This window comes from Mesoplodon densirostris, chromosome 1 (assembly GCF_025265405.1).
Source record: "Mesoplodon densirostris isolate mMesDen1 chromosome 1, mMesDen1 primary haplotype, whole genome shotgun sequence".
Classification (NCBI taxonomy): Eukaryota; Metazoa; Chordata; class Mammalia; order Artiodactyla; family Ziphiidae; genus Mesoplodon; species Mesoplodon densirostris.
In genome coordinates this window covers 27946098-27974080 of record NC_082661.1, presented here as the reverse complement: position 1 = coordinate 27974080, position 27983 = coordinate 27946098, and the positions used below count along the sequence as shown (strand labels likewise).

General features: G+C 40.9%; 1 protein-coding gene across 5 annotated transcripts in view; it reads right to left on the bottom strand.

The window, feature by feature from the left end:
- The window catches only part of ARMH3 (armadillo like helical domain containing 3), a 188008-nt gene that overhangs the window by 90625 nt on the left and 69400 nt on the right, over positions 1–27983 (bottom strand). For all 5 annotated transcript variants that reach the window (XM_060100473.1, XM_060100467.1, XM_060100463.1 and 2 more), the window contains exons 21-22: positions 10506–10588; positions 9845–9971 (exon numbers count right to left, since the gene is read on the bottom strand). In XM_060100473.1, coding sequence (XP_059956456.1) covers positions 9845–9971; positions 10506–10588 — 210 coding nt within the window. The remainder of the gene's footprint in view (positions 1–9844; positions 9972–10505; positions 10589–27983) is intronic.

Here is a 27983-nt window from a genome sequence, read left to right as displayed (position 1 = left end):
AACTGTAATAGGGAAAGAAAGTTCATCTGGCTGCTCTGCATCTATTCTAGCAATACTTCATTTTTATAAATTCATGCAATTTTATGAAAGAGAAGATGGAAGCCTTAATAAAACATTATCAGAGAGCTGCTTTTCTAATTTACAAGATTTAGTGAAGGGGAACTTGGTATAGTTTCAAGTTAGAACTCCACAGTCTGAACTCAGGTTTCACCTAGTGTTTGTGCAAATTTATTCACGTAATGAACAAAATTGTTTCAAGCAGGTCAGATGTATTTTTTTCAACTCAATTGCAAAAACTGTTTAGATACATCTGTTTTTCACTAGACTCTCCACTAAATCATAAATTCTCTGATGGTGAGGACCTAACACTTATGGCATTGAGCTGAATTTTACTCTCCTTACCTCAGAGAGGTATTTAACTCTGTCCATGTATTATTTCTGTTAATATCCTGTCACTTCTGTTCTTAGTGAACAAGCACCCAGATAACCTCATCACTGCATTTCCCTTGGAAATGCCATAGGCTTTTACATTCTTTTCTAAGTTACCAAATTTAAACACAAAATTATCTCAAAATGCCTTAAATGCCTCAAGCTAAGGTTATCATTTATGTAGTAAATTATGGTACACAAAAATAGCATACTATGTGGCCATTAAAGAAAGAGAGTTAAGTAATAGCAAAAACTGGAAACCATAATTTCCATGAAAAGAAGGAATGGTTAAATAAACTACATCCATAATATGCAAAAAAAAGAGAGAGAGAAAGAGACCTAAGAAAACTACAAAAAAAATAGGAAAATGTTCTGACGGTTTAAAAAAACACGAAATAGGAAAACATAATTACAACTATGTAAAACTATGCATACAAGTAGACTAATATACAACTATGAAAACAGTGGTCATACTAGAAAGGAGAGATTGTAAAAATTTTTTTTACCTTGCTTTTTCTTTTCTAATTATCTTTTTTTTTTTTTAATGAAAAAAACAGCTCAAAATATGGTATCATTTATGGTTCAGGGCAGCTTGTGTTGAGGTCCCTCCTATTCAGTGGATATCACTGCAATAAATTAACGCCATAGGAATATTAAATGTGTGCCTTTATCAAAAAAGTCTCAGTGAGCCTTCCTCTTCTAGCCATGATGGAGTATCAAGATATAATTAACCTTCCTACCTCAAACAATAGATAACTGAACAAAATATATGAAACAAGAGTTTTCAGTCACTGGACAACAGGTATATAGAACTGTGATCCCTGAAGAAGGAAAACAAACAAGGTGAACCCTATGATTACCCCAGCTTACTATGTGACAAAGTTTCTAGCCTACACGGCAGGGAGGAGGAACTTGAACAGAATCCAGAAGTCTGCCAAGCCAAAGACATAGAGATGGGCAACTGGACAGGCCAAAGCACCTAGAACTTGTTGGGTAGAGTACTGTAGAGGAGGGATTTTGACAGGGAACTATGGAAGTTTGTAGAAGGGTCCTCTTACATCTTTTGCTGAGCACCAATCTTCACACAGGGAAAAAGGAAACTACTCAAAGCTGGCGGTGAAGAACCACTGGAAAAAAGAAGAAATTGTGGCGCTCATGGAAGGCTCCACAAATAAAATAATTTGCGTTTCTACCAGCAGGAGTGGAAAAACCTACTAATACATGGGTTATCAGGTAGAATCTGCAGATGGGTACTGCATTAGTAATGGGGCCAAATTAGCCCATAATAAAAGTTGCTCTCAACCTGCCCTAACAACCCTTAAAAGTAAACCCTAAAAGGACGAAACTGATTCCACACAATGTAACTGCATTCCAGAACAAAGTCCAACATTATATAAAAAAACATAAGAAAATCAAGCACTTACAACATTAATATTACAATGTTATAAATCCAATTTAAAAATTACCAGCATTCAGGGCCTCCCTGGTGGCGCAAGTGGTTGAGAGTCCGCCTGCCGATGCAGGGGATACGGGTTCGTGCCCCGGTCTGGGAGGATCCCATATGCCGCGGAGCGGCTGGGCCCGTGAGCCATGGCCGCTGAGCCTGCGCGTCCGGAGCCTGTGCGTCCGGAGCCTGTGCTCCGCAACGGGGGAGGCCACGGCAGTGAGAGGCCCGCATACAGCAAAAAAAAAAAAAAAAAAAAATTACCAGCATTCAGAGAAGCAGAAAAAAATATGACCCATAAGCAGGAGGAAAATCAGTCAATAGAAACAGATCTAGACATGAAGAGAGATGATGGAGTTAGCAGAAAAGGACATTAAAACAGCTATTGTAAATATGCTCCCATATGCTCAGGAAGATTGAGGAAAATATAAACATGATGAGGAAAGAAATGAACATATTAAAGAAAGAAGTCTAAGTAGAACTTCTAGGGAAGAAAATGTTTTATGAAACAAAAAATACACTAGGATGAAATGAATTGAGATTAATGAGATTAACAGCACATTAGAAAAAATACAGAAGAAAAGATCAGTGAATTTGAAGACTGAGGAATAGAAACTATCTAAAATGAAAGACAGGGACTTCCCTGGTGGCACAGTGGTTAAGAATACACCTGCTGGGCTTCCCTGGTGGCGCAGTGGTTGACAGTCCGACTGCCGATGCAGGGGATACGGGTTCGTGTCCCGGTCTGGGAAGATCCCACATGCCGCGGAGCGGCTGGGCCCGTGAGCCATGGCCGCTGGGCCTGCGCGTCCGGAGCCTGCACGTCCGGAGCCCGTGCTCCACAACAGGAGAGGCCACAACAGTGAGAGGACACAGGTTCAAGCCCTGGTCCAGGAAGATCCCACATGCTGCAGAGCAACTAAGCCTGCGAGCCACAACTACTGAGCCCGTGTGCCACAACTACTGAAGCCCATGCACCTAGAGCCCGTATTCTGCAACAAGAGAAGACACTGCAATGAGAAGCCCGCGCACCACAACAAAGACTAGCCCCCGCTCACTGCAACTAGAGAAAGCCCGTGCGAAGACCCAACAAAGACCCAGTGCAGCCAAAAATAAATAGTATAAATAAATAAAATAAAATGAAAGAGAGAGAAAAGACCAAAAAAAAAAAATGGAAAGAAAGGAAAAAATACCCACAGAGCTTTAGTGACTTATGGGACACTGTCAAGAGGTCTAACATATATATAATTAAAGTTCCAAAACAAGAAAAGAGGAGAGGGGACAGAAAAATATTTGAAGAAATTAACAGCCAAAACTTTTCCACATTTGATGAAAACTAGAAATCCACAGATCCAAGAAGCTCACGAGACTCCAGGAAAAATAAAGAAAACCAGGTTAAGGCACATGATAAACTACTGAAAATCAGCAATAAAGAGAAAATGTTAAAAGCATGCAGAGAAAAAATATATATACAGAGAAATGAAGCTAAGAATGACAGTAGACTTCTCATCAGGAGTTATGCAAGCCAGAAAACAACAAAATGACATTTTTTTAAGTATTGAAAGAAAAATTCTATATTCAGCAAAAATGTCTTTAAAAACTGAAAGTGAGACTACACTTCCAGTGTGGCAGAGTAAGCCTACTTCAGCCTCTCTCTCCTGCTGATTACAGTTAAAAATCCTGTATAAAATATAAAAAGTATTACCCGAGGGCTCTGAAAATTAAACAAAAGCAGACAGATTATAGAGGGGAGTCAAAACTTGGAGAAACACCCACAAAAGTGGGTTTTCAGGGTTTCTTTTTTCCTATTTTTCTCTTGCAGGTTTGCCTCAAGATTCAGACAGTCACAGAGATGCATGATAGAGGAGTTGGGTGGATGGCTAAAACTTCAATAGAAACCTCATCTTTCTGTAGACAGAAACCAGGAAAAGGGGCTTCTGCTACCCAGAGAACATAGAGGGAATCCTGGACAGACCAGGAGAAAGTGTTCCTCTAAGTCCGCATATGAAAGTTAGGCTCAGGGGAGCTGACCAAGCATGGAACAAATACAAAGTAGCAAAGCAAACCCTTTAAAAACTAAACTGCTATTTGAACTACAGTCCAGTCTCCTGAGTGGTGAGTATGTGGACCAGATCCAAAGTAGCATAGAAAGGGCTTTGAAAACTGAACTGATATTGGAACCACTACCTACAGAAAGTGAGAAAGAACCTGTGGTCTAACTGGATTGATTGCCTACTAATACCCAAAAAACCCCAAAAACCCTCCAGATTATAACTGAACCCTGAGTCTACACAACGTAAGAAAAATGTCCAGGATGTAATCCAAAATTACTCAACTTATAAGGAACCAGGACATACAAAGAACCAGGATATACAATAAAACAAGAAAATGTAACAAATTCTCAAGAGAAAAGACAAACAGATGCCTGATGTGACACAGATGTTAAAATTATCAAAGAGTTTTAGAGCAACTATTACAAATATGCTCCATTAGAAAAAGGCAAACATTCCTGAATGAATGGTAAGGTAGAACTGCTCAGGAGAGAAACTGAAACTATAAAAAGGAACCAATTAAAACATTTAGAAGTAAAACATATATTATGTAAAATAAAAAATTCTCTAGATGGACTTAATAGCAGAATGGATTGACACAGAAATCAGTAAACCTAAAGACGGAACAATAAGAAATTATTAAACATGAAGAACAGGAAAAAATAGGGGGAAAAACAGGGCCTCAGAGACCTGTGTAACAGTATCATAAAGTCTCACATTTGTGTTACTGTAGTCCAAGAAGAAAGGGAGACAGAAATTAAGGGCAGAAAACAATTTGCAAAAGAGAATGGCTGGGGCTTCCCTGGTGGCATAGTGGTTAAGAATCCGCCTGCCAATGCAGGGGACACGAGTTCAGGCCCTGGTCCGGGAAGATCCCACATGCAGAGCAACTAAGCCCACGCGCCGCAACTACTGAACCTGCGCTCTAGAGCCAGTGAGCCATAACTACTGAACCCGCGTGCCACAACTACTGAAGCCTGCGTGCCTAGAGCCCATGCTCTGCAACAAGAGAAGCCACCACCATGAGAAGCCCGTGCACTGCAACGAAGAGTAGCCCCCACTTGCTGCAACTAGAGAAAGCCTGCACACAGCAACAAAGACCCAATGCAGCCAAAAATAAATAAATAAATAATTTTTAAAAAGAATGGCTGAAAACTCCCAAATTTGGTGAGATTCAAGATCCTCAGCAAACCCCAAACAGGATAAACACAAAGAAAAACCAGGCCAAAACATATCATAATCAAACTTCTGAAAGCCAAAGATAAGGAAAAGTAATTTAAAAGAAGCGGGAGAAAAACAACATATTACAAACAAGGGAACATGATTCAAATGAACACAGATTTATTATCAGAAACCATACGGGCCAAAAAAAGGGGAATAACATCTTCAAAGTACTTAAAGGTAAGAACTATAACTCAATATCCTATATCCAGCAAAAATACTCTTCCGGAATGAAAGAAAACAAACAACAACAAAAAATCTTGTCACCAGAAGCCCAAAAAAATGCTACAGAAAATTCTTAAAGACTGTTGAGAAATGATATCAGAAAGGAATTTGGATCTTCAGGAATAAAAAGAGCAAAAGAAATGGAAAACATATAGGCAAATATAAAAAATATATTTTTCCCTCTGAAGTTCTTTAGGATTTGGATGATTGTCACAAGTGAAAATTATAGCATTGTCTGGTGGGGTTTTCAATGTAGATGTAATACATATGACAACTATAATATCAAAGTAAGTGTGGGGGGCTGGTGATTAGAGAACCCTATATAGTAGCAAAGCTTGTATATTTTACTGAAGTGGTACAACACTAACTCTAAAGTTGGCTGCATTTAGTGACTTGCTTCCAAAGAACAGAGCACGGAACAGGAGGGAAAAAGCAATCCTGCAGAGGAGAAACTTTGCAAACACTTCCTTAACCAAGTGATCAAGATTAACATCACCAGTGATTAAGTCATGTTAATAACATATACCCTTGATGTGATGAAAAGGCCACTCTGACACTATGGCATTCTTCCCCCAAACGCATAACCTTAGTCCAACTATGAGTAAGTCATCAGACAAACCCAAATTGAAGAAGGTTCTCCTCAAAACTGTCAAGGCCATGAAAATGAGCAAACACTAAGAAACTGTCAGATAAAAAGAGACTAAGGAGACATCACGAGTAAATGTAGCAATGGATGAGATCCTGGAATACAAAAGGAACATTAGAGGAATTAGCAGAATCCAAATAAAGTCTAGAGTTTAGTATATATTTTTTTATTGTGGTAAAAAACACCAAACATCAAATTTACCACCTTAACTTATTTCTAATTGTACAGTTCAATGATGTAAAGTATATGTACACTGTTGTGAAACAGATCTCCAGAACCTTTTTGTCTCATAGAACTGAAGCTCTGTACCTATTAAACAACTCCCTTTGCACCCTCTCCACCACGCCCGGTAACCACCATTCTGTATCCATGAATTTGACTACCTTGGATACTTCATATAGGTGGAAACCTTTTGTGACTGGCTTATTTCACTTAGCATAGTATACTCAACATTCATCCACATTGTAGCATGTAACAGGATTTCCTTCTTTTTAAAGGCTGCATAGCAACCCATTATATGTATATATCATATTTTATTTATCCATTCATCTGTTGATGGACATTTGGGTTGCTCCCATTTTTTGACAATTGTGAATAGTGCTGCTATAAACATGGGTATGCAAATTTTTTTTTAATGGGCAAAAAATCTGAACAAGTCCTTCACCAAAGATATATGGATGGCAAATAAGAATAGGAAAAGATGCTCAACACCATTATTCATCAGGAAAATGCAAACTAAAACCATAATGAGATATCGCTACACACCTGTAAGAAGCCAAAAAAAAAAAAAATGCCGGCTAGGATATGGAGTGACTACAACTCTTGCATACTGTTGTAAGTAATGTAAAATAGTACATACACTTTGGAAAACAGTTTGGCGGTTTCTTATAAAGTTCACCATATACTTACATAATACCCAAAAATCCCATTCATAGGTATGTAATCAAGTGAAATGCAAACTTGTGTTCACATAAAACTGTGTACAAAAATGTTTACAGGGGCTTTATTTACAATCGCTAAAAACTGGAAACCTCCCAAATGTCCTTCCACTGATAAATGCATAAACTAAGGGGGCATATTCCCACAATGGAATATTATTCCATAATAAAAAGGAATGAACTACTGATACATGCATCAACACGGATAACTTCAAACAAATTACTATGTATAAGAAGCCAGGGCTTCCCTGGTGGCGCAGTGGTTAAGAATCCGCCTGCGAATGCAGTGGACATGGGTCCGAGCCCTGGTCTGGGAAGATCCCACATGCCGCGGAGCAACTAAGCCCGTGCACCACAACTACTGAAGCCAGTGCACCACAACTACTGAAGCCTGCGCACCCTAGAGCCTGTGCTCCACAACAAGAGAAGCCACAGCAATGAGAAGCCCACGTACAAAGAGTAGCCCCTGCTCACCACAACTAGAGAAAGCCCGCGCGCAGCAACAAAGACCCAAAGCAAACAAAAATAAAATAAATAAATAATGAATTAATTAAAAAAAAAAAAAAGAAGCCAGACTCAAAAGACTGTATGATTTCCTCCATATATTTTTTTAGAAAAGGCAAAACCATGCGGACATGGAACAGATCAGTGGTTGCTAAGGATTGGGGTGGGTGGAAGAGTTGACCGCACAGGAGCACAAGAGAAGTTTTGAGATAGTGAAACCCTTCTATATCTTGATTTTCTGTGATAATTACACTTCCATATGCATTTGTTGAAACTCAGAATTGTACATTTAGGGTGAATTTTACCATATATGTAAATTATACCTCAAAAAACTTGACTTAAAACAAATGTTTTTTTCCACCAGAAGTTTCCTCACACTTTATACAAAATGGAGAGCACTGAAACATGCCACCTCCTCCTATTTGTTGTGTTTCATTTAGTGAAATTTTCACTTTCCTATTTGTACTTTCTTGGTTACCATTTTAACTCTGTTAGCAGATTTGAGCATTCCCAGATGTCCTCTCTTATCTTATTGCTGTGGCTACAAGTGTTTATCTCATTTGTGTATATGGCACAGCTGAGCAGGTAAGTCAGACGTCTATAAAATATCTCCTCCACTCCAACTACCTTTCCTTTCCTCACTGAAAGACATCTTTATTCATCTATTAATGGGTGCTAAAGCCTCTGGGGTAACTCTTCACCCTTGGAAAATCCTACATTCTTGAAAACAAGGACTTTGGTAAAACCGGGTACATGCAAACCACACCAGGGTACTCTGAGCACCTTTTGCCAATGGGAAGTTTGCCACAGGGTTCTCATGGAAGACTTCCTAGCTCCTAAAAAAAAGAGACGTGTGTCTTGATGTGACAATGGGAACTTAATATTCTGAGGGGAGCTGACCTGATGCTAAAGCTATTACACTGAGAATAAGAGAGCAGGGAAATAGAAAAAATTCTGACCTCCTAGGCAATCCTTCTTTTCCACAGTTTGCTTCTACTCTTTCTCCGGGTATTTGTTCCAAATCCCCTCTACCTTTCTCATGATACAGGAGTCCCAAGCAAAATATGAAGTTTTCACGAATAGACCCAATGAAAGGGATAAAGTAAATTAATCAACAGTGACAGAAGCCAGGTCAGTGGTTGTCCAGGGATGGGGGGGTGAGGGATAGAGGTGGTAAAAGGGACATAAAGGGACACAAGGAAATTTTAGGGAGAGGATGGATATGTACATTATCTTGATTGTAATGACAGCTTCATGTACATATACATATACATATGCTAAAACATTAAAAATTGTATACTTTAAAAGAATGCAGTTTGGGACTTCCCTGGCAGTCCAGTGGTTAAGACTCTGCGCTTCCACTGCAGGGGGCGTGGGTTCCATCCCTGGTTAGGGAACTAAGATCCCGTAGGCTGCATAGCACAGCCAAAAAATAAATAAAATTTTTTTTAAAAAACAGTGCAGTTTATTATATATCAATTACATCCCAATAAAGCTAATAAGTTGGAGGTTTTTTTTTTTTTTTTTTTTTTTTTTCTTTTTGCGGTATGCGGGCCTCTCACTGTTGTGGCCTCTTCCGTTGCGGAGCACAGGCTCCGGACGCGCAGGCCCAGCGGCCATGGCTCACGGGCCCAGCCGCTCCACGGCATATGGGATCCTCCCAGATCGGGGCACGAACCCGTATCCCCTGCATCGGCAGGCGGACTCTCAACCACTGCGCCACCAGGGAGGCCCAAGTTGGAGGTTTTTAATAGACAGCTTTATTGAGTGGCTTTCTGTTTCTGGGCACTATAAAGACCTTTCAAACCTAGGTAGGTTTGAGTAGCCTCTTCACTCAAACTTACAGGGATACATGACCTCTTTCAGAAGTAAGTTATACTCATTACAGCTACAGAGTAAATTTTCAGTGAGCCAATTACCAAAAGGTTTGCAAGAAAGATTTTTATCTAATGCCCACTTCCTCTTGTGAGTTATGCTAAAAATACCTAGGTACATTAAAACTCCTTAAAACCCTGTACCTTCTCAAATCACACAATGTTCCCTTGGGATCCAAGCTCTTTTGTTTGCTGCTGTCAACTCCCACCCACTCTCACTCTGATCTCACTGGTATTCACTAAATCCACAAGCCTCCCTATTCTCTCTCTTTCACAAACATCAAGAAAGGGCTACAGGGATGTTAACCAGCTTTCCACTGAGATGAATTCTGAGTTCCTGAAGGCAAAGGAGTCCACATATACTTTCTCATTGCCTGAGAAAAGGAGACTACACAGTTCTGTGCCAAGCAAGGGCACCAAGCAACTAGAGGAGAATCCATTGTAGTCTTTTCCTGTCATATACCAAAAATCACAGCTGATGGGGAGAGAGGAGTAAAAAGAAGACAGCTTACCCATGGAGTACAGGTTGTCAAAGCTCTGGTGCATGCGGATAATCTCATAGTAGAGTTCATCATAACTACTGGGGGTGGGCAGGAATGTATCGCCATATGTGATAAACATATTAAATAGGTTCACAATCTAAAAAAGAAGCAAAAGCCCATAAGCAGGTATCATACTATGAAGACCAGAAGAATATTATCAGTAGTGTGCTATAGCCAGCTCTTATCATCTTGCAAGAGTTAACTGTTAAATTTTCAGAAATTTTGTGAGCTGGTTATTACAGTCATTATTAAAAATTAACTTATATAAACTTGCAATTCAATAAATTATATTAAAATAAAGTAATAAGTACTCAAAACTCACCACTTTCTAATTATTTTCTACTCTTTAGTATTATCAATGCTCTTGAAATTAATTTACACCTCTTATATCTGTGTGGTGGGAACATCATATAATGATGTGTTACCATTATCTCATGAAAGAGCCCCAGGTTCTCCAAAGACATAGGTGAGAGTGGGGAGCACCAGTGTAGAGATTCTGATCCAAAGGGAAAATAAAGGCCTGGTTTTCCCAATGGCTTAATCCCTAAAATACCAGCTCCTGTCTCAAACCAGCCCATTTCTGCCTTAGGGTACAGCTTCATAAAAATAAATATATTTTTTTGCTACTCACCATAAGGGCTAAGGTAAAAATGTTGTGTTTGGCCAAAAGTACGGTCTCATTTGACATAAGGAACTTCAGCAAATTTATCAAGGCTTAAAAAAGAAAAAAAGAAAAAAAAAAGAAGGAAAGGCATCAATAAGGTAATCAAAGCATAATCAATAAAGTTTTTAAATGAAAGCAATGAAAGTAAACTAGCTCTACAGAAATCCAAAGAGGGCTAGAATGAGTACATCACAACTACTAAGGACTTTTTAAAAGCAGGCAAAGTAGGTGTATTTGAAGAAAGCACTGACCTTCCCAAGCACATGTCTGCTTATCTGCCCACAGGTTTTTAAAAATCTACTTATTGCCACTTCGTAAACAGCAATTGAGCTCAGAAATTTGATTATAAAATGGACATTTTGGTGTTCCAAATTTACTCCTGCATGGTGATTTCCACATCAAACTTGCTCAGTTTATTGAGTGTCCCCTTCTCACCCTAGGATGCTAGCATCCCAAGTCACCAAGTTTTAGTTATGTAACTGTTTCAAACATCACTGCTAAGAAGGAAATGTTTTAATTCTAACTGGTCAACAGATGTGCCAGATATACTGTAGAACCTACTGCTTCAGCTCTGGATAAGAAAGGAGCTCATGGACCAGAGGGCACACAGCAGAAGCAAGAAGAACTACAATCCTGCAGCCTGTGGAACAAAACCACATTCACAGAAAGACAGTCAAGATGAAAAGGCAGAGAGCTATGTACCAGATGAAGGAACAAGATAAACACCAGAAAAACAACTAAATGAAGTGGAGATAGGAAACTTTCCAGAAAAAGAATTCAGAATAATGATAGTGAAGATGATCCAGGACCTCGGAAAGAGAATGGAGGCAAAGACAGAGAAGATGCAAGAAATGTTCAACAAAGACCTAAAAGAATTAAAGAAACACCTAGAAGAATTAAAGAACAAACAAACAGAGATGAACAATAAGATAACTGAAATGAAAAATACACTAGAAGCAATCAATAGCAGAATAACTGAGGCAGAAGAACGGATAAGTGACCTGGAAGACAGAATGGTGGAATTCACTGCCGCAGAACAGAATAAAGAAAAAAGAATGAAAAGAATGAAAAGAAATGAAGACAGCCTAAGAGACCTCTGGGACAATATTAAATGCAACAACATTTGCACTATAGGGGTCCCAGGGGAGAAGAGAGAGAGAAAGGACCCGAGAAAATATCTGAAGAGATTAGAGTCGAAAACTTCCCTAACATGGGAAAGGAAAGAGCCACCCAAGTCCAGGAAGCGCAGAGAGTTCCAGGCGGGATCAACCCAAGTAGAAACACATCGAGACACATAGTAATCAAATTGACAAAAATTAAAGACAAAGAAAAATTACTGAAAGCAACAAGGGAAAAACGACCAATGTCATACAAGGGAACTCCCATAAGGTTAACAGCTGATTTCTCAGCAGAAACTCTACAAGCCAGAAGGGAGTGGCATGATATATTTAAAGTGATGAAAGGGAAGAACCTACAACCAAGACTACTCTACCTGGCAAGGATCTCATTCAGATTTGATGGAGAAATCAAAAGTTTTACAGACAAGCAAAAGCTAAGATTTCAGCACCACCAAACCAGCTCTACAACAAATGCTAAAGGAACTTCTCTAAGTGGGAAACACAAGAGAAGAAAAGGACCTACAAAAACAAACCCATAACAATTAAGAAAATGGCCATAGGAACATACATATCGATAATTGCCTTAAACGTGAATGGATTAAATGCTTCAACCAAAACACAGAGGCTTGCTGAATGGATACAAAAACAAGACCCATATATAAGCTGTCTACAAGAGACCCACTTCAGACCTAGGGACACACACAGACTGAAAGTGAGGGGATGGAAAAAGATATTCCATGCAAATGGAAATCAAAAGAAAGCTGGAGTAGCAATACTCATATCAAATAAAATAGACTTTAAAATAAAGAATGTTACAAGAGACAAGGAAAGGACTTCCCTGGTGGCGCAGTGGTTGAGAGTCCGCCTGCCCATGCAGGGGACACGGGTTCGTGCCCCAGTCCGGGAAGATCCCACATGATGCGGAGTGGCTGGACCCGTAAGCCATGGCCGCTGAGCCTGCGCATCCAGAGCCTGTGCTCCATAACGGGAGAGGCCACAACAGTGAGAGACCCGCGTACCACAAAAAAAAAAAAAAGAGAGACAAGGAAGGACACTACATAATGATCAAGGGATCAATCCAATAAGAAGATATAACAATTATAAATATATGTGCACCCAACATAGGAGCACCTCAATACATAAGGCAACTGCTAACAGCTATAAAAGAGGAAATCGACAGTAACACCATAATAGTGGGAGACTTTAACACCTCATTTACACCAACGGACAGATCATCCAGACAGAAAATTAATAAGGAAACACAAGCTGTAAATGACACAAGAGACCAGATAGATTTAATTGATATTTATAGAACATTTCATCCAAAAACAGCAGATTACACTTTCTTCTCAAGTGCACATGGAACATTCTCCAGGATAGATCACATCTTGGGTCACAAATCAAGCCTCAGTAAATTTAAGAATATTGAAATCATATCAAGCATCTTTTCTGACCACAACGCTAGATTAGAAGTCAATTACAGGGGAAAAAAGCATAAAAAACACAAACACCTGGAGGCTAAACAATACGTTACTAAATAACCAAGAGATCACTGAAAAAATCAAAGAGAAAATCAAAAAATACCTAGAGACAAATGACAACAAAAACACGATGATCCAAAACCTATGGGGTGCAGCAAAAGCAGTTCTAAGAGGGAAATTTATAGCAATACAATTCTACCTCAAGAAATAAGAAAAATCTCAAATAAACAATCTAAACTTACACCTAAAGGGACTAGAGAAAGAAGAACAAACAAAACCCAAAGTTAGCAGAAGGAAAGAAATCATAAAGATCAGAGAAGAAATAAATGAAATAGAAACAAAGAAAACAATAACAAAGATCAATAAAACTAAAAGCCGGTTCTTTGAGAAGATAAACAAAATTGATAAACCATTAGCCAGACTCATCAAGAAAAAGAGGGAGAGAACGCAAATCAACACAATTAGAAATGAAAAAGGAGAAGTTACAACAGACACTGCAGAAATACAAAGCATCCTAAGCGACTACTACAAGCAACTCTGTGCGAATAAAAAGGACAACCTGGAAGAAATGGACAAATTTTTAGAAAGGTATAACCTTCCAAGACTGAACCAGGAAGAAACAGAAAATATGAACAGACCAATCACAAGTAATGAAATTGAAACTGTGATTTAAAATCTTCCAACAATCAAAAGTCCAGGACCAGATGGCTTCACAGGTGAATTCTATCAAATATTTAGAGAAGAGCTAACACCCATCCTTCTCAAACTCTTCTGAAAAACTGCAGAGGAAGGAACACTCCCAAACTCATTCTATGAGGCCACCATCACCCTGATACCAAAACCAGACCAAGATACTACAAAAAAAGAAAATTACAGACCAATATCACTGAAGAATATAGATACAAAAATCCTCAGCAAAATACTAGCAAACCGAATCCAACAACACATTAAAAGGATCATATACCATGATCAAGTGGGATTTATCCCAGGGATGCAAGGATTCTTCAATATATGCAAATCAATCAATGTGATACACCATATTAACAAACTGAAGAAGAAAAACCATATGATCATCTCAGTAGATGCAGAAAAAGCTTTTAACAAAATTCAACACTGATTTATGATAAAAACTCTCCAGAAAGTGGGCATAGAGGGAACCTACCTCAACATAATAAAGGCCATATATGACAAACCCATAGCAAACATCATTCTCAATGGTGAAAAACTGAAAACATTTCCTCTAAGATCAGGAACAAGACAAGGGTGCCCACTCTCACCACTATTATTCAACATAGTTTGGGAAGACCTAGACACTGCAATCAGAGAAGAAAAAGAAATAAAAGAAATACAAATTGGAAAAGAAGAGGTAAAACTGTCACTGTTTGCAGATGACATGATACTATACATAGAGAATCCTAAAGAGGCCACCAGAAAACTACTAGAGCTAATCACTGAATTTGGTAAAGCTGCAGGATACAAAATTAATGCACAGAAATCTCTTGGATTCCTATACATTAATGATGAAGAATCTGAAAGAGAAATTAAGGAAACACTCCCGTTTACCACTGCAACAAAAAGAATAAAATACCTAGGAATTAAAAAAAAAAAAAAAAAAAAAGGAGCTCATGAAGGAAAACAAAGCCCTTAACTATACTAAGTATTTAAACAAAAGTGCAGCTGGCTCTGTCCTCTCTCGACTGTGACAACATTTACTGAAAAGGTCCCCTTTTTGCCTTGTAATCTTTAATGAGGGGAAAGAGTGCTAAAACCCACGCAATCTCAGTCATGAGACTGACTGACTGCCAAGTCCCTAGGTTAAAGTGCAGCTTTAAAGACAGTTTTGCAAATAAATATTAAGCATAAAATAATTTACCAGTTGCCTTATACTCTCTCAACTAAGACTATAAAATAAATTCTGCTTCTCTGCCCATCATGACTACTGCCCCTGTACCTATTTCCCCTGTTTGATGGGGAACTATAAAGAAGGGGTTCAGCAGTTGCAAGTATTTGATGTTCCTTTTGTCTTCTCCCCCTCAACCCTTCCTACTTCCACAGACACACAAAAAAGGCTTGACCTCTCCTTTTCTAAGACCATATCTGCTTCTTTGCCAGCAAAGAAATCCATTCTCCCATGCTGTATAAGCTTTGTGTGAAGTTTACTACTCTTAGAAAAGAGATGTGAGCTTTGATTTGAAACAGCAGGGAATGATGAGTAGAAGTAAGTCTCTCCAGACACTTGCTGCCTGCCACACAACACCCCTCACTCTCAATCCTCTAAAAGCACAGGTACAGTAAAGAAACAGCAGGCAAAAGTACAAGAGCTTGTCTACATTCTGTTTCTAAAGCCTGGACCTTCCCTTCAAATACGAAAAAAAAAAAGAAGCCTTGCTAGGGATGAAGGAGATAGGCATCCTCATTTATGAACTCTTCACCCTGACTCAAGTTCTCTGAGGTTTCATAATGGAAAGGCAAATGATAGGCAGCTGGCCCTTTTGATGTTGTCTGTTAACAAGTGATCTATTGGACTGGACCCAAAAAAAGCTCCATGGGAGCCCATTCTGGATCACACAACCTGCTTAGCTCCTACTAGGAGCCCAGAAAATGAAGGGGACTAGCTAAAATCCACATAAAGATGACTAACCCAAGGGAATTCCCTGGTGGTCCAGTGGTTAGGACTCAGCGCTTTCACTGCCATGGCCTGGGTTCACTCTCTGGTCAGGGAACTAAGATCATGCAAGTCGCACAGCACGGCAGTTGGGGCGGGGGGGGAACAACCACTAATCCAGCCCAAACCTCTCACCTTAATGAGTAGGGGCTGCCCAGTCCACCCCCTAACCCCAGAGCTTAGAAAAGCCCTATTAATGGATAAATCACCTGACAATAAGACTCCTTAAACTCACTGGAGACAAGAGAAAAGGATGGGTAACACACGTGGCACTCTGCAAAACATAATGGCTAGATAGGGACAAAGCTGCTTTTGCACATGTCCAATCAAGGAGGGCTTTTGTCCCAGGCACACACAGCACAAAGATGCAGCCTCAGCAGTGGTTATGCGGTAATTAAGGGGTAGGAAACCTGGAGAAAAGGAAGTGAGAGCAATGATTTATTGCTCCTCTGCTAGACTACAGCTAGTCTTGATCTCTGGGATTCAGAGTCAGGGATGACAAAGTGATAAATATGAGGGGAGGAAGAGCAATTCTGGCACAGGCCAAGAGGTGGCCTGTGTCCCAACTGCCGCAGACGTCAGCAGAGCCAAACAGTATTGAGAAGGAGAGTCCAGCACTTCAATACTCTGAGAGTCAGTGTCAGGGGAAACCTGCATTCTGCCCCTGACCACTCAGGTCAGACCCCCTACCCTCTAAAAAAAGCCAGGGTTTTCTTACCTGGAAGTTATCATTCTCTAGAGGGAATTTAATAGGCAGCTAAAATGAACAAAGCAACCTTAAAATTGGCTCCCACAAGCCTCTTACATCAGGGACCACGATTCCTCTTCAAGAAGGAATGTCCCAAGGGGGCTTCCCTGGTGGCGCAGTGGTTGAGAGTCCACCTGCCAGTGCAGGGGACACGGGTTTGTGCCCCGGTCCGGGAGGATCCCACATGCCGCAGAGCGGCTGGGCCCGTGAGCCATGAGCCTGCACGTTCGCAGCCTGTGCTCCGCAATGGGAGAGGCCACAACAGTGAGAGGCCCGCGTCCCACAAAAAAAAAAAAAAAGGAAGGAATGTCCCAAATATCTCATAAAATAATTCTTTTTTCCTTCAACATCTGACTTTGCACTCATTCTATCAACTGTTCAGTGTCCTACACACATCACTACACACACATTGTCTTCTATCCTCTGACCAGAAGTGATGGGAGTTCAAAGTCTGTGAGGCTTTGACAGAGCTGATTTTAGACTTTTAGAGCTAGAAAGGACCTTAGAGGTCATTTAATCCAACTCCCTCATTTTTTGGATTCGAAAACAACCCCCCACCACCACGCCAACTAGTTAGTGACTAAGCAGGGACTAGAACCTGGTCTCCTGGTTAGTGTTCTTTCTACCATTCCATTAAGATAAGATTAAACAAATAAAGGTGCTAGATGCAGTCAAATGTTAAAGGGAAGGAAGCTTATGTATAAATGGTGTGCTTGGACTTGCTGACTATACTGTTACCAACACTTCTCTAGACTCTGGTTTATAACTTTCTCCACCTACTGGCTGCTCCAAGGTTATTTTCATGTATCTGATCCCCTCCTTTTCTTGGTCTTCAACTACTTATTAGAGTAAAGATGTTTAACACCTCATTATTATCTTTCTTCTACTCACTCTCAACACTAAAAAATACCCAATAGCTTTTCTCAGCATAAACTGCCTCAGCAGGCCCTCTACATCGGCTCTTATCTCTCTCCTTTAAATCTCACCTTTCACACACCTCTATCTCCCTTTCTGTTTCTGCTTCCTCTCTAGTATCTTTAAAAAATAATAATAATAAATGTCAACTAAAACTGTTCCTATTTCCCTCACTCAGGGTTGCCTCCTTCAAAATTATGTACTGAACATGGAATATGATCAGATCTGGACTTCAAATGGAGCCAAGATCTCCCTTCTTTATGCAAAATCAGAACTGAAACAAACAAACAAAAAACCATGAGTATAAACAATTAATAGCCAGGCTTATTCATAAGCTATTATGGTATAGTGCTATGAACAGTGTTTAACTGCAGGCCAGAGAATAGCCTTGGGCCAGGGGCAGGTTCAAGGACAGCAGAGATCTGGTACTCAGGATCTCGGTGCCAACACACAAGTAGCACAGAGCTCATGTTGGCTGACTCCTGGCTCACCACTCTCCACACACACACATTTTTAGAAAACTGTCCTTGATCCACTTGTCCACTTGGTGCCATCTGGGCACATAACCAACCAAACTGTCACAGAAGTAATAGTACATAGAGGGAAGAGTTAAGATAACTACAAAAGATAAGGGGTTGGTTGTATAAATGTAGTATTGTTAATTAGTCATATGTCTATAAGAGTTTGGTATCAAGTACAATATGTGTTGTAGTCATTGTGAAGATAAGAGGGGCAGGATAGACTTTTTTTTTTCTTTTCAGTTTAACCCTTTGGTTTACCATGTTTCTAATTTTTTTTTTTTTTTTTTTTTTTCCTTTTTGCGTTATGCGGGCCTCTCACTGTTGTGGCCTCTCCCGTTGCGGAGCACAGGCTCCGGATGCGCAGGCCCAGCGGCCATGGCTCACGGGCCCAGCCGCTCCGCGGCATATGGGATCCTCCCAGACCGGGGCACGAACCCGTATCCCCTGCATCGGCAGGCGGACTCTCAACCACTGCGCCACCAGGGAGGCCCATGTTGCTAATTTTTAAATAATAGTTTTAAAAGGAAGCAGGGGAGAAGAGACTAACACAAGCTCTTCCTCACCAAAGACATGATCCTTAGTCTGAGAGGTTTCCAAAGAAAAAGGGCCTATGTTATAGAAACCCATTACTGTGTAAACAGTTTTGCCCATTAGGTGAGCAGTGGCTACTCATCCACAAAACAGAATGGCACAGGGACTTCCCTGGCGGCGCAGTGGTTAAGAATCTGCCTGTCAATGCAGGGGACACGGATTCGAGCCCTGGTCCAGGAAGATCCCACATGCCGCGGAGCAACTAAGCCTGTGCGCCACAACTACTGAGCCTGCACTCTAGAGCCCTCGAGCCACAACTACTGAGCCCACGTGCCACAACTACTGAAGCCCACGTGCCTAGAGCCCGTGCTCAGCAACAAGAGAAGCCACCGCAATGAGCAGCCTCTGCACCACAACAAAGAGTAATCCCTGTTCGCCACAACTAGAGAAAGCCCACACGCAGCAACAAAGACTCAATGCAGCCAAAAATTAATTAATTAATTAATTAATTTTAAAAAAAACAGAATGGCACAGCTTACTGCAGAATCTTTTCAGATGAGGACAAGCTTGGTGGTTGAGACCTTCCAGGCCTTAACAGACAATTCTCATTGGCCCCCATCCTTCACAGCCCCAGGAGTAGGCTGTCCCAAAACACCAATGCCAGATAGATATATCATACAGAGAAACGCATCACATCTTTCTGCTGAATGACAACAACTACAAGTCAATAACTGTGTCAGAAGCTCACACAAAGTACAGTGGTCCCTCGGCATCCACAGCGGGGATGGGGGGATGGGGCGTGGAGATTGTTTCCAGGACTCTCCACAGATACCAAACTCCATAGATGCTCAAGTCCTTTATATAAAATGATGTAGTATTTGCAGTGTAACCTACACACATCTTCCTGGATAATTTAAATCATCTCTGTAGATTACTTATAATACCTAATATAATGTAAATGCTATGTAAATAGTTGCCAGCATGCAGCAAATTCAAGTTTTGCTTTTTGGAACTTTCTGGAATTTTTTTTTCAAATATTTTTGATCCATGGTTGGTTGAATCTGTGGATGCAGATATGGAGAAACAACTGTATCTCAAACCTTCCTCTTTTCTACTGTGCTCCACCTGATACCTTAAAAAGAGACACTTAACTACAGAAATCACCTCTCCCAAACTGTATTCTCATCTCTTTTCAAAGGGAGAAACACAAAAGTCATAAATGGCAAGGGAGGTAACATTTATTAGGTGTCTGCTAGATGCTAGGCCTCATGTAAAGCACTTAAAGTACATCATTCTCACTGAATCCTATTAATTATCCAATGAAGTAGGTATTAGTGGTCCCAATTAACAGATAACCAAACTGAAATTCAGAAAGATTAAATAAGTTACCCAAAGCCACATACTAGTTGAAGTTAAGTTACATTAAGGGCAACATACCAAGAAGAAGGTCCATGAACTCCCCCTGCTGAGGTCTATGAAACTGTACTGGTTCCTCCTAAACTTCATTTAAAAAAAAACTCTTCTTGGGACTTCCCTGGTGGTCCAGTGGTAAGGAATCCACCTTACAATGCAGGGGACTCGGGTTCGATCCCTGATCAGGGAACTATGATCCCACATGCCACAGGGGCAACTAAGCCCGCACACCACAACTACTGAGCTGGCGTGCCACAACTACAGAGCTCACTCGCCCTGGAGCCCTCGCGCCACAGCTAGAGAAGGAAAAACCTGCATGCCACAACTAGAGAAAAGCCCACGCGTTGCAACGAAAAGATCCCGCATGCCTCAACGAAGATCCCACGTGCCACAACTAAGACCTGACGCAGCCATAAATAATAAATAAATAAATAATAAATCTTTAAAAACAAACATTTGTAGAGTGTGCGGGAGCAAGCTATCTAGGGCCAATACCTATATTTGCCACCCAAAACCATAACTTTAGTCAAAACTCCACTTAATCAGCCCCTCACACATCCAAGTGACCAAAAGAAAAATCATGTAAGTTCAAGTCCATCTCTCTTGTAAGCGTCTCAGGATTTCACTCCACTGACCTAAGACACTTTAACCTGCACACTCTCAAAAACAAGAGGTTGAAAGCAAGGACTCAAGTATTCGTACATCAGTATTCATAACAGCATTATTCATAATAGCCAAAAGGTGGAAGCAATACAAGAATCCATTGACACATGAATAGATAAACAAAATGTGGTATATACATACATTCGAATATTATTCAGCCTGAAAAAGGAAATTCTGACACATGCTACTACATGGATGAAACATGAAGATATTATGCTAAGTGAAAAATGTCAGTCACAAAAGGACAAATACTGTATAATTCGATTTATATGCAGAGCCTAGAGAAATCAAATTCATAGAGACAGGAAGTAGATTGGTGGTTGCCAGGGGTGTGGAGAGGGGGGAACGCAGACTTATTGTTTAATGGATACAGTTTCAGTTTAAGAAAATTTTAAAAAGTCTGGAGATGGAAGGTAGAGATGGTTGCACAGCAATGTGAATGTACTTAATGCCAATGAACTGTACACTTAAAATGGTAAATTTTAGGGCCTCCCTGGTGGCGCAAGTGGTTGAGAGTCCGCCTGCCGATGCAGGGGATACGGGTTCATGCCCCGGTCTGGGAGGATCCCATATGCCGCGGAGCGGCTGGGCCCGTGAGCCATGGCCGCTGAGCCTGCGCGTCCAGAGCCTGCGCGTCCGGAGCCTGTGCTCCGCAACGGGGGAGGCCACAACAGTGAGAGGCCCGCATACCGCAAAAAAAAAAAAAAGGTAAATTTTATGTATGTTTTACCAATTAACAAACAAGAGGTCAATGTTTTTCTTTCCACAGACACTAGCATGAGCCCTGCAAACACTCCATCCCAACTTTCTGTAACCTCAGTGTAACTGATGAGCTGAAATCTACATCATGGTACACAATACTGAGTATAGGGCTAAACATACAAAGGTGTTTCCTTTTTGATGGGGAAAAGAAAAGGAGCCAAATATACTCAATCAACAGAGAGCCATGGATCTTGAGCAGGAATGCAAATTGAAAATGAACACTGGACAGCCTTCAAGACAATACTATGGCAGTCCTCAGAATAATAATCAGTTTATAATCAAAGCTAACAATGTACCGAAGTACAGTTGACCCTTGAACAACATGGGTTTGAACTGCATGGGTCCACTTATATTTGTATTTTTAAAAATAAATGCGTACTATGGTACTTCATGATCCGTGGTTGGTGAATCCACAGATGTGAGACCGTGGATACGGAGGGCAGACTGTAAAGTTACAGGTGGATTTTTGACAGGGTTGGAGGGAGTAGTGGGCAGTGTTAGCACCCCAAACCTTCAACTTGTTGAAGGGTCAACTATACTAACAATATTCTAGGAAATCCTTAGGGATCCTGGGTTTGCCTCCTAATCTTTTCTATTTCTACTAAATGAGAATCAAGAGACCTGGCTCCAAATACTCTTAATCTGCACTGAGTGAAAAACAGAGAAGTTGTGTCAGTGAAACATTTCAAGTGTTACATTACACATTCAATAAGTTTAAGTTGTAGGGAAGTGGGTGCTCCATACACACTTGCTTCTTCATTGGAAAGTCTTTTCCACCAGGCACTTTGAAAATTTAGTTTCTGGGTTTGCTTTCAGGAACTACAAATTGGCTGCGACTGCTGCCTCTTTTTTTCCCCTAATTAATTAATTAATTAATTAATTAATTTATTTATGGCTACATTGGGTCTTCATTGTTGCGTCTTAGTTGTTGCACGCAGGCTTTCTCGACTTGCAGCGAGCAGGGTACCCCCCTCTCGACTGCTACTCTTTGTTGCGGTGCGTGGGCTTCTCATTGCAGTGGCTTCTCTTGTTGCAGAGCTTGGGCTCTAGGCGCACAGGCCTCAGAAGTTGTGGCACGCGGGCTCAGCAGTTGTGGCTCACGGGCTCTAGAGCACAGGCTCAATAGTTGTGGTGCATGGACTTAGTTGCTCTGCGGCGAGTGGGATCTTCCTGGACCTGGGCTCAAACCCGTGTCCCCTGCATTGGCAGGCAGATTCTCAACCACTGTGCCACCAGGGAAGTCCCCAGCTGCCTCTTTTGACCCTGTACTAGAGGCAAGTGTCAGGCTCCTACTTAGCTCTGGCCCTAGTTTCTTTCCTTGGAGAATCTTGTGCATCAAATATGGCAGCAGTGTACAGACGTTCTGACTTTTCTGTATGCAGACTCAAGTGGAATAAAGCAGAGTGCGCAGGTTCTGAGAAGCTGCGCCAGGAATGAGTACCTTGATGGTTCCCTGAGTCCCAAGTGAATTCCCAGAGGCAAAAGCAGCCAATCTGTTTCTCAAATGAGAAGAGCTCAGTACCACCCACCTGAGAATCCTGCTGTCTTACACTGGGCCCTGTCACTCCACAAGGAACCTTGTTCACAGAACTGTTCCTAGCATTAATGTACCCCACACAATGAGGACTTTCCCAGACTTTTTCCTATCCTGCTTTGAATTCAAGGGGAGGAAAAGAAGGTAGCAAGTAGCAAGCAGCAAACCATGTTGCCGTGTAGGAGAGTGGAATGAATAATGGATATGGGAACTTCTCCAGAACTAAAACCTGTCCCGGACATTGAAGTAAACCAGGTGCAGAGAGGAACAAGCCAACCACAGGAAGATACAATTAAGTGGTAGCTCAGCGCCTGTCTCAGAGAAGCAGAGGGTAGGTTTAATTACAAAACCAAGTGAATGACATCTAAATAAGATTAAAAACAGGAAGGAAACACAGAGCCTCCAGCAGAGCACAAATAAATGTCTCCAAAGAATCAGGTCAGAGAGAGCTGTCTGTTTGAACAGCTTTTACATGCTATGAAGAAAAAGAGATAGAAAGCAAAGTCAGGACTCATCTAGGCCCTATTTTGTGGCCTCGCATGGAGCTAGGATGAGATGCCACAGATCCCAGGTCAAAACCCGATCATTAGGGGAAATGGATAATTTCACAGTGACTGGCAGAAGAGAAATATTTAGCTCCCCACTTGCTTAGGAGAGAGGTAGAAGAACTCAAAGGACAGGCTAGAAATAGCACTAGTGTAACAAGTCAATGCCTCCAAAACCCCAGAGGCACTATAAACTCTAGCTAATTCTAGCAACTCTGGACAAAATCACCAATTACTCAGGGACATTGCCAGCAATCAGCAGGCTCATTGTCGGTCAGCCAAGTGGCACAGGAAGGACTCAGAAACCAACACTTACCAGCAGAATAATTTAAAAATACACTAGGTGGCTTCTCAGAATACAGGCAACTGTCTGGCTGCAAACCCAAGCATCTCACTGAAACAGAGACCAATGAATCAAACAAGAAAATGAAATGGCTTTGGCTCTATGCTATGAGCCTCTCCAGGTGAACAGAGCACAAAAGTCAGTATATCCAGTGGGAGGATTCTGGGAAGGTGGCAAAGCATGAAACGCCAGGAATCTCTCTTCCCACCTAGGCAATAACTGCACTGGCAGCATCTGTCTGATGTAACTATTTTAGAACCCTGGACTCTGATGAAGGTTTGCAACATCCAGAGGAAAACTTGGATGGTAAATTTGGTTCATTTTGGTCAGTTTCAACTCTTAGTACATTAGCAGCTACCTATCACCCAATCCCGGGCCTGTGGTAAGCAGCTGTGCACCTGTTTCTGAAGCAGCTTGCACACAGCTTGCAGGAGCTAGGGTGGGCAAAAAGGGACCTGTCTTCCAAATACTGGGGATCTGTGCTATGATCACTGATTGCCACTTCTGATCACAGAGGTGCAGACAAAGACGTGGGCAGCCATTTTTGTTGCACCTCCCCTCATTGTTGCAAGCCCTTCCCCCTCCTGATAAGTGACTTCCAGATTTAAGGGGCCAGTGCCCCTTTTTTCCCCTTCATTTTTTGCTTTTCCCCTTTCAGGAGCCAGACATTAAAAACTAGAATATTCGACATAAATGAACCCATCTAAGAAACAGAAACAGACTCACAGACCTAGAGAACAGATTTGTGGTTGCCAAGGTGGGGGGGTGGGGTGCGGGGGCAGTAAGGGAGAGAGTGATTGGGAGTTTGGGGTTAGCAGATGCAAACTGATATACAGAATGGATAAACAACAAGGTCCTACTGTATAGCACAGGGAACTATATTCGATATCCTGTGATAAACCATAATGGAAAAAAATATACATATGTATAACTGAATCACTTTGCTGTACAGCAGAAACTAACACAACATTGTAAATCAACTATACTTCAATTTTTTAAAAAAAGGTAAATACTAGGATAATATAAACATTAACCAAGAAGGCATTCAGAAGTAAAAAAAACTAGGACATTCAGAAACAACTGCATATTCAGGGAAAATTAGAGAGTGACTGCATATGCCCAAGAAAAGGCTCAGAAGAGACCTAAGAAAACATTAAGTTTACACCTCAGGCTGATCCTCAGCACAGAGACAGCCTACAATCGAAAATAAAAACAACAGGGAATTCGCTGGTGGTCCAGTGGTTAGGACTCCGTGCTTTCACTGCCAAGGGCTTGGGCTCAATCCCTGGTCAGGGAACTAAGATCCCGCAAGCTGCGCAGTGCAGCAAAAAATAACTATAATAACAAAAAAATAGCTAAATCTGCAGGAAGGGGGAGAATCTGATTTCTTGAACCTTGAGGACATTATAAGTAAAACAAGCCAGTCACAAAAAGACAAATACTGTATGATTCCACTTACATGGAGTACTTAGAGTAGTTAAAATCATATAGACAGAAGAGTTTCAGTTTTACAAGATGAAAAGATTTACGGGGAACGATGGTGGTGATGGCTGCATTACAGTGTGAATGTATTTAATACCATTGAACATACACTTAAAAATGGTTAAGATGGTAAATTTTATGTTATGTGTATTTTAGCACAATAATACGTCAGTACGTCAACAAGCTGCACTGTCTAAAGGCTCCACACCTCTCTAGATGAACTAGAAAAAAGAACAAATCCTTTCTTTAAATGGAAGTTAGGTTCTGTCTTACCATTTTCCTTGCTGTTAAAGTGTACCTGCTAAAAGAGAAAATAAAATTCTCAACTATCTCCAATTCCCCCTTTACTTGGGGACACTGCAATCCCCAGAGATACCGCCCACCCTCTTTACCATGAAAATGAATTTTTATGTGAAAGTTCCCATATGGAACTTAGACTCAGAAAAGCAAGATCCCATACACCTCATTCCTGTGCAGCTGCCTCTAACTAAGCATGCTCAGAAGCTACTGGCTTCTTCTAGGGCCCTATACCACCTGCTTATTTTTTCCAACATTGCCCAATTGAAAGGTAGTCAAAAATCACCCTTGAAGAAATCTAGTAGTCAATGAGACCATGTCTCAGTGGAGCCATCTGATGTAGAACCAAGAACTTTACTTTCTTGGTTAAACCAAGAAAGTGGTTTTAGGGAAGACCACTAACAGACTTGTCCTGCTCACTTGAGATCCAGGGAACGATGATACCTTATAAAACCAAATGATACTTTCCTATACAACCAGTACAGACAGAGCAACAAAAGTACAACTATTCTTTCCTCTGCCTCTTTTAGTTGACAAGATGCTAATGGGCCTATGAGAGGTGACATTTCTCTGGATAGGAAGTGCCTTCATGTGCAGAGAAAAGAACAGAGATTTCTCACTCTTTTAAGGGGCTTTTAGGTGGGAATCTTTTTCTCCCTCTAACAAGCTAAACTCATTGGAAATTCTTATCTTTTGCTTTTGCCAAGTTTCTAAGAGAAAGATTCAAAATAGTATAAATTTTGGATTTAGCCAAATGTGATGATTTGAAGGAAAAAAATGGTTTTCTGGCATTCTTTTTCAATCCTGGAGCTTTGTACACTGCTATACAGAATCTTTCATAATAAAATTATGAAGAGAGAAATACCTTCTAATGACCCTATATTAGAACATTCTAATTTTGAGAGGAACTGATTATCCACAGAAGAAAGAAGCCTCCATGTTTTTGCACATGGAAGCTAGAGCAGTCTTAATTAGGCACACCAAGCCTAGAATACATCTTGTAACATATTCCCCTAAATCAGAGAAAATTTGGGGGAAATAAGAAGAACAATTTAAAAAGCAATTTTAAGAACAAAATAGCAATAACAGCTGCCGAAATTCCTCCTCCCATATACTCTAGCTGTTTACTGCTATGTTCTTTGCCACCTGGATACCCTCTTCAAAACTAAAAGAAGCAATATTATAGAGTTATATAAGATATCACCATTGGAGGAAGCTGGGTGAAGGGTACAAGAACTCTCTGTACTATTTTTGCAACTTCATGTGAGTCTATAAGTATATCAAAATAAATAGTTTAGGGCCTCCCTGGTGGCACAGTGGTTGAGAGTCCGCCTGCCGATGCAGGGGATACGGGTTCGTGCCCCGGTCTGGGAGGATCCCATATGCCGCGGAGCGGCTGGGCCCGTGAGCCATGGCCGCTGAGCCTGCGCGTCCGGAGCCTGTGCTCCGCAACGGGAGAGGCCACAACAGTGAGAGGCCCGCGTACCGCAAAAAAATAAAAAAATTAAAAAAAAAAAAAAAAGTTTAAAAAAGTAACTAAACTAAAAGAAGCAGACAATTAAAAACTCAAAGCATAGTCTCCCCAAATCAGGAGGGGTTGGCAATCTGTCAAAGCTATACCTATACAAGAACTGCCAAAGAAATCTACAGCTCAGGTCAGTCTTTCTCTTGATAATTTTCAATCCTGTATAACAACTACAGTATAACAAGCTCCCAATGAAAGGCTCTCAATTCCCAGTCTCAAGGTGTACCTAACCATGAAGTCATAGGCTTCTGTCAGTGATGAGAGTGCCAGCTGGATCCAGAAAGCTGTGACACTCTCTGGGTTTTCTATTTTTCCCAGTAGGTATCTGAAAGGTAAGGCCATGTACAGTTTCTCTCTTTTTCACAAAGCTGTGAATGCTTGGATGCTATTTAGCACAGTGAAGCTGAACAGATTGTTTTGGGGGCTTTGGGGGCCCCTCTTTCTGCAGGGAGGCAAATGTTGCCTAGTGATCTGCTTCTGAGCTTAGGAGTCAGAAACTCTAAGTTCTAATCATGACTCTGTTTAGTATCTTGTTCCATGATCCTTAGCAAGTCACTTATCCTTCTATACATTCTCCAACAAATGGTGATAAAAATAATGACTTATCACCCAGGGATGCAGCAGAGGGAAAGGGTAAGGACTGTGATCCATAGATAAATGTCAAATATAAAACGCCAATATAAACCTGCCTTTAAATCAACCCATGTTTTCAGACTGTGGAAAGCTACACTATTTAAATGCAGGCTGCCTCCCCAATGCCCCTTCTGCCTGCAGTGGAAGTAAAATAAGCTGACTCCATGAAGTTCCGTTCAAGTATTTCCCTCTCTAACAACTACATGCTTCCCTCTAAACATTCTGTTCATTACTTGGTTAATGGCTTAGAAACCATCTAAGTTTCCATT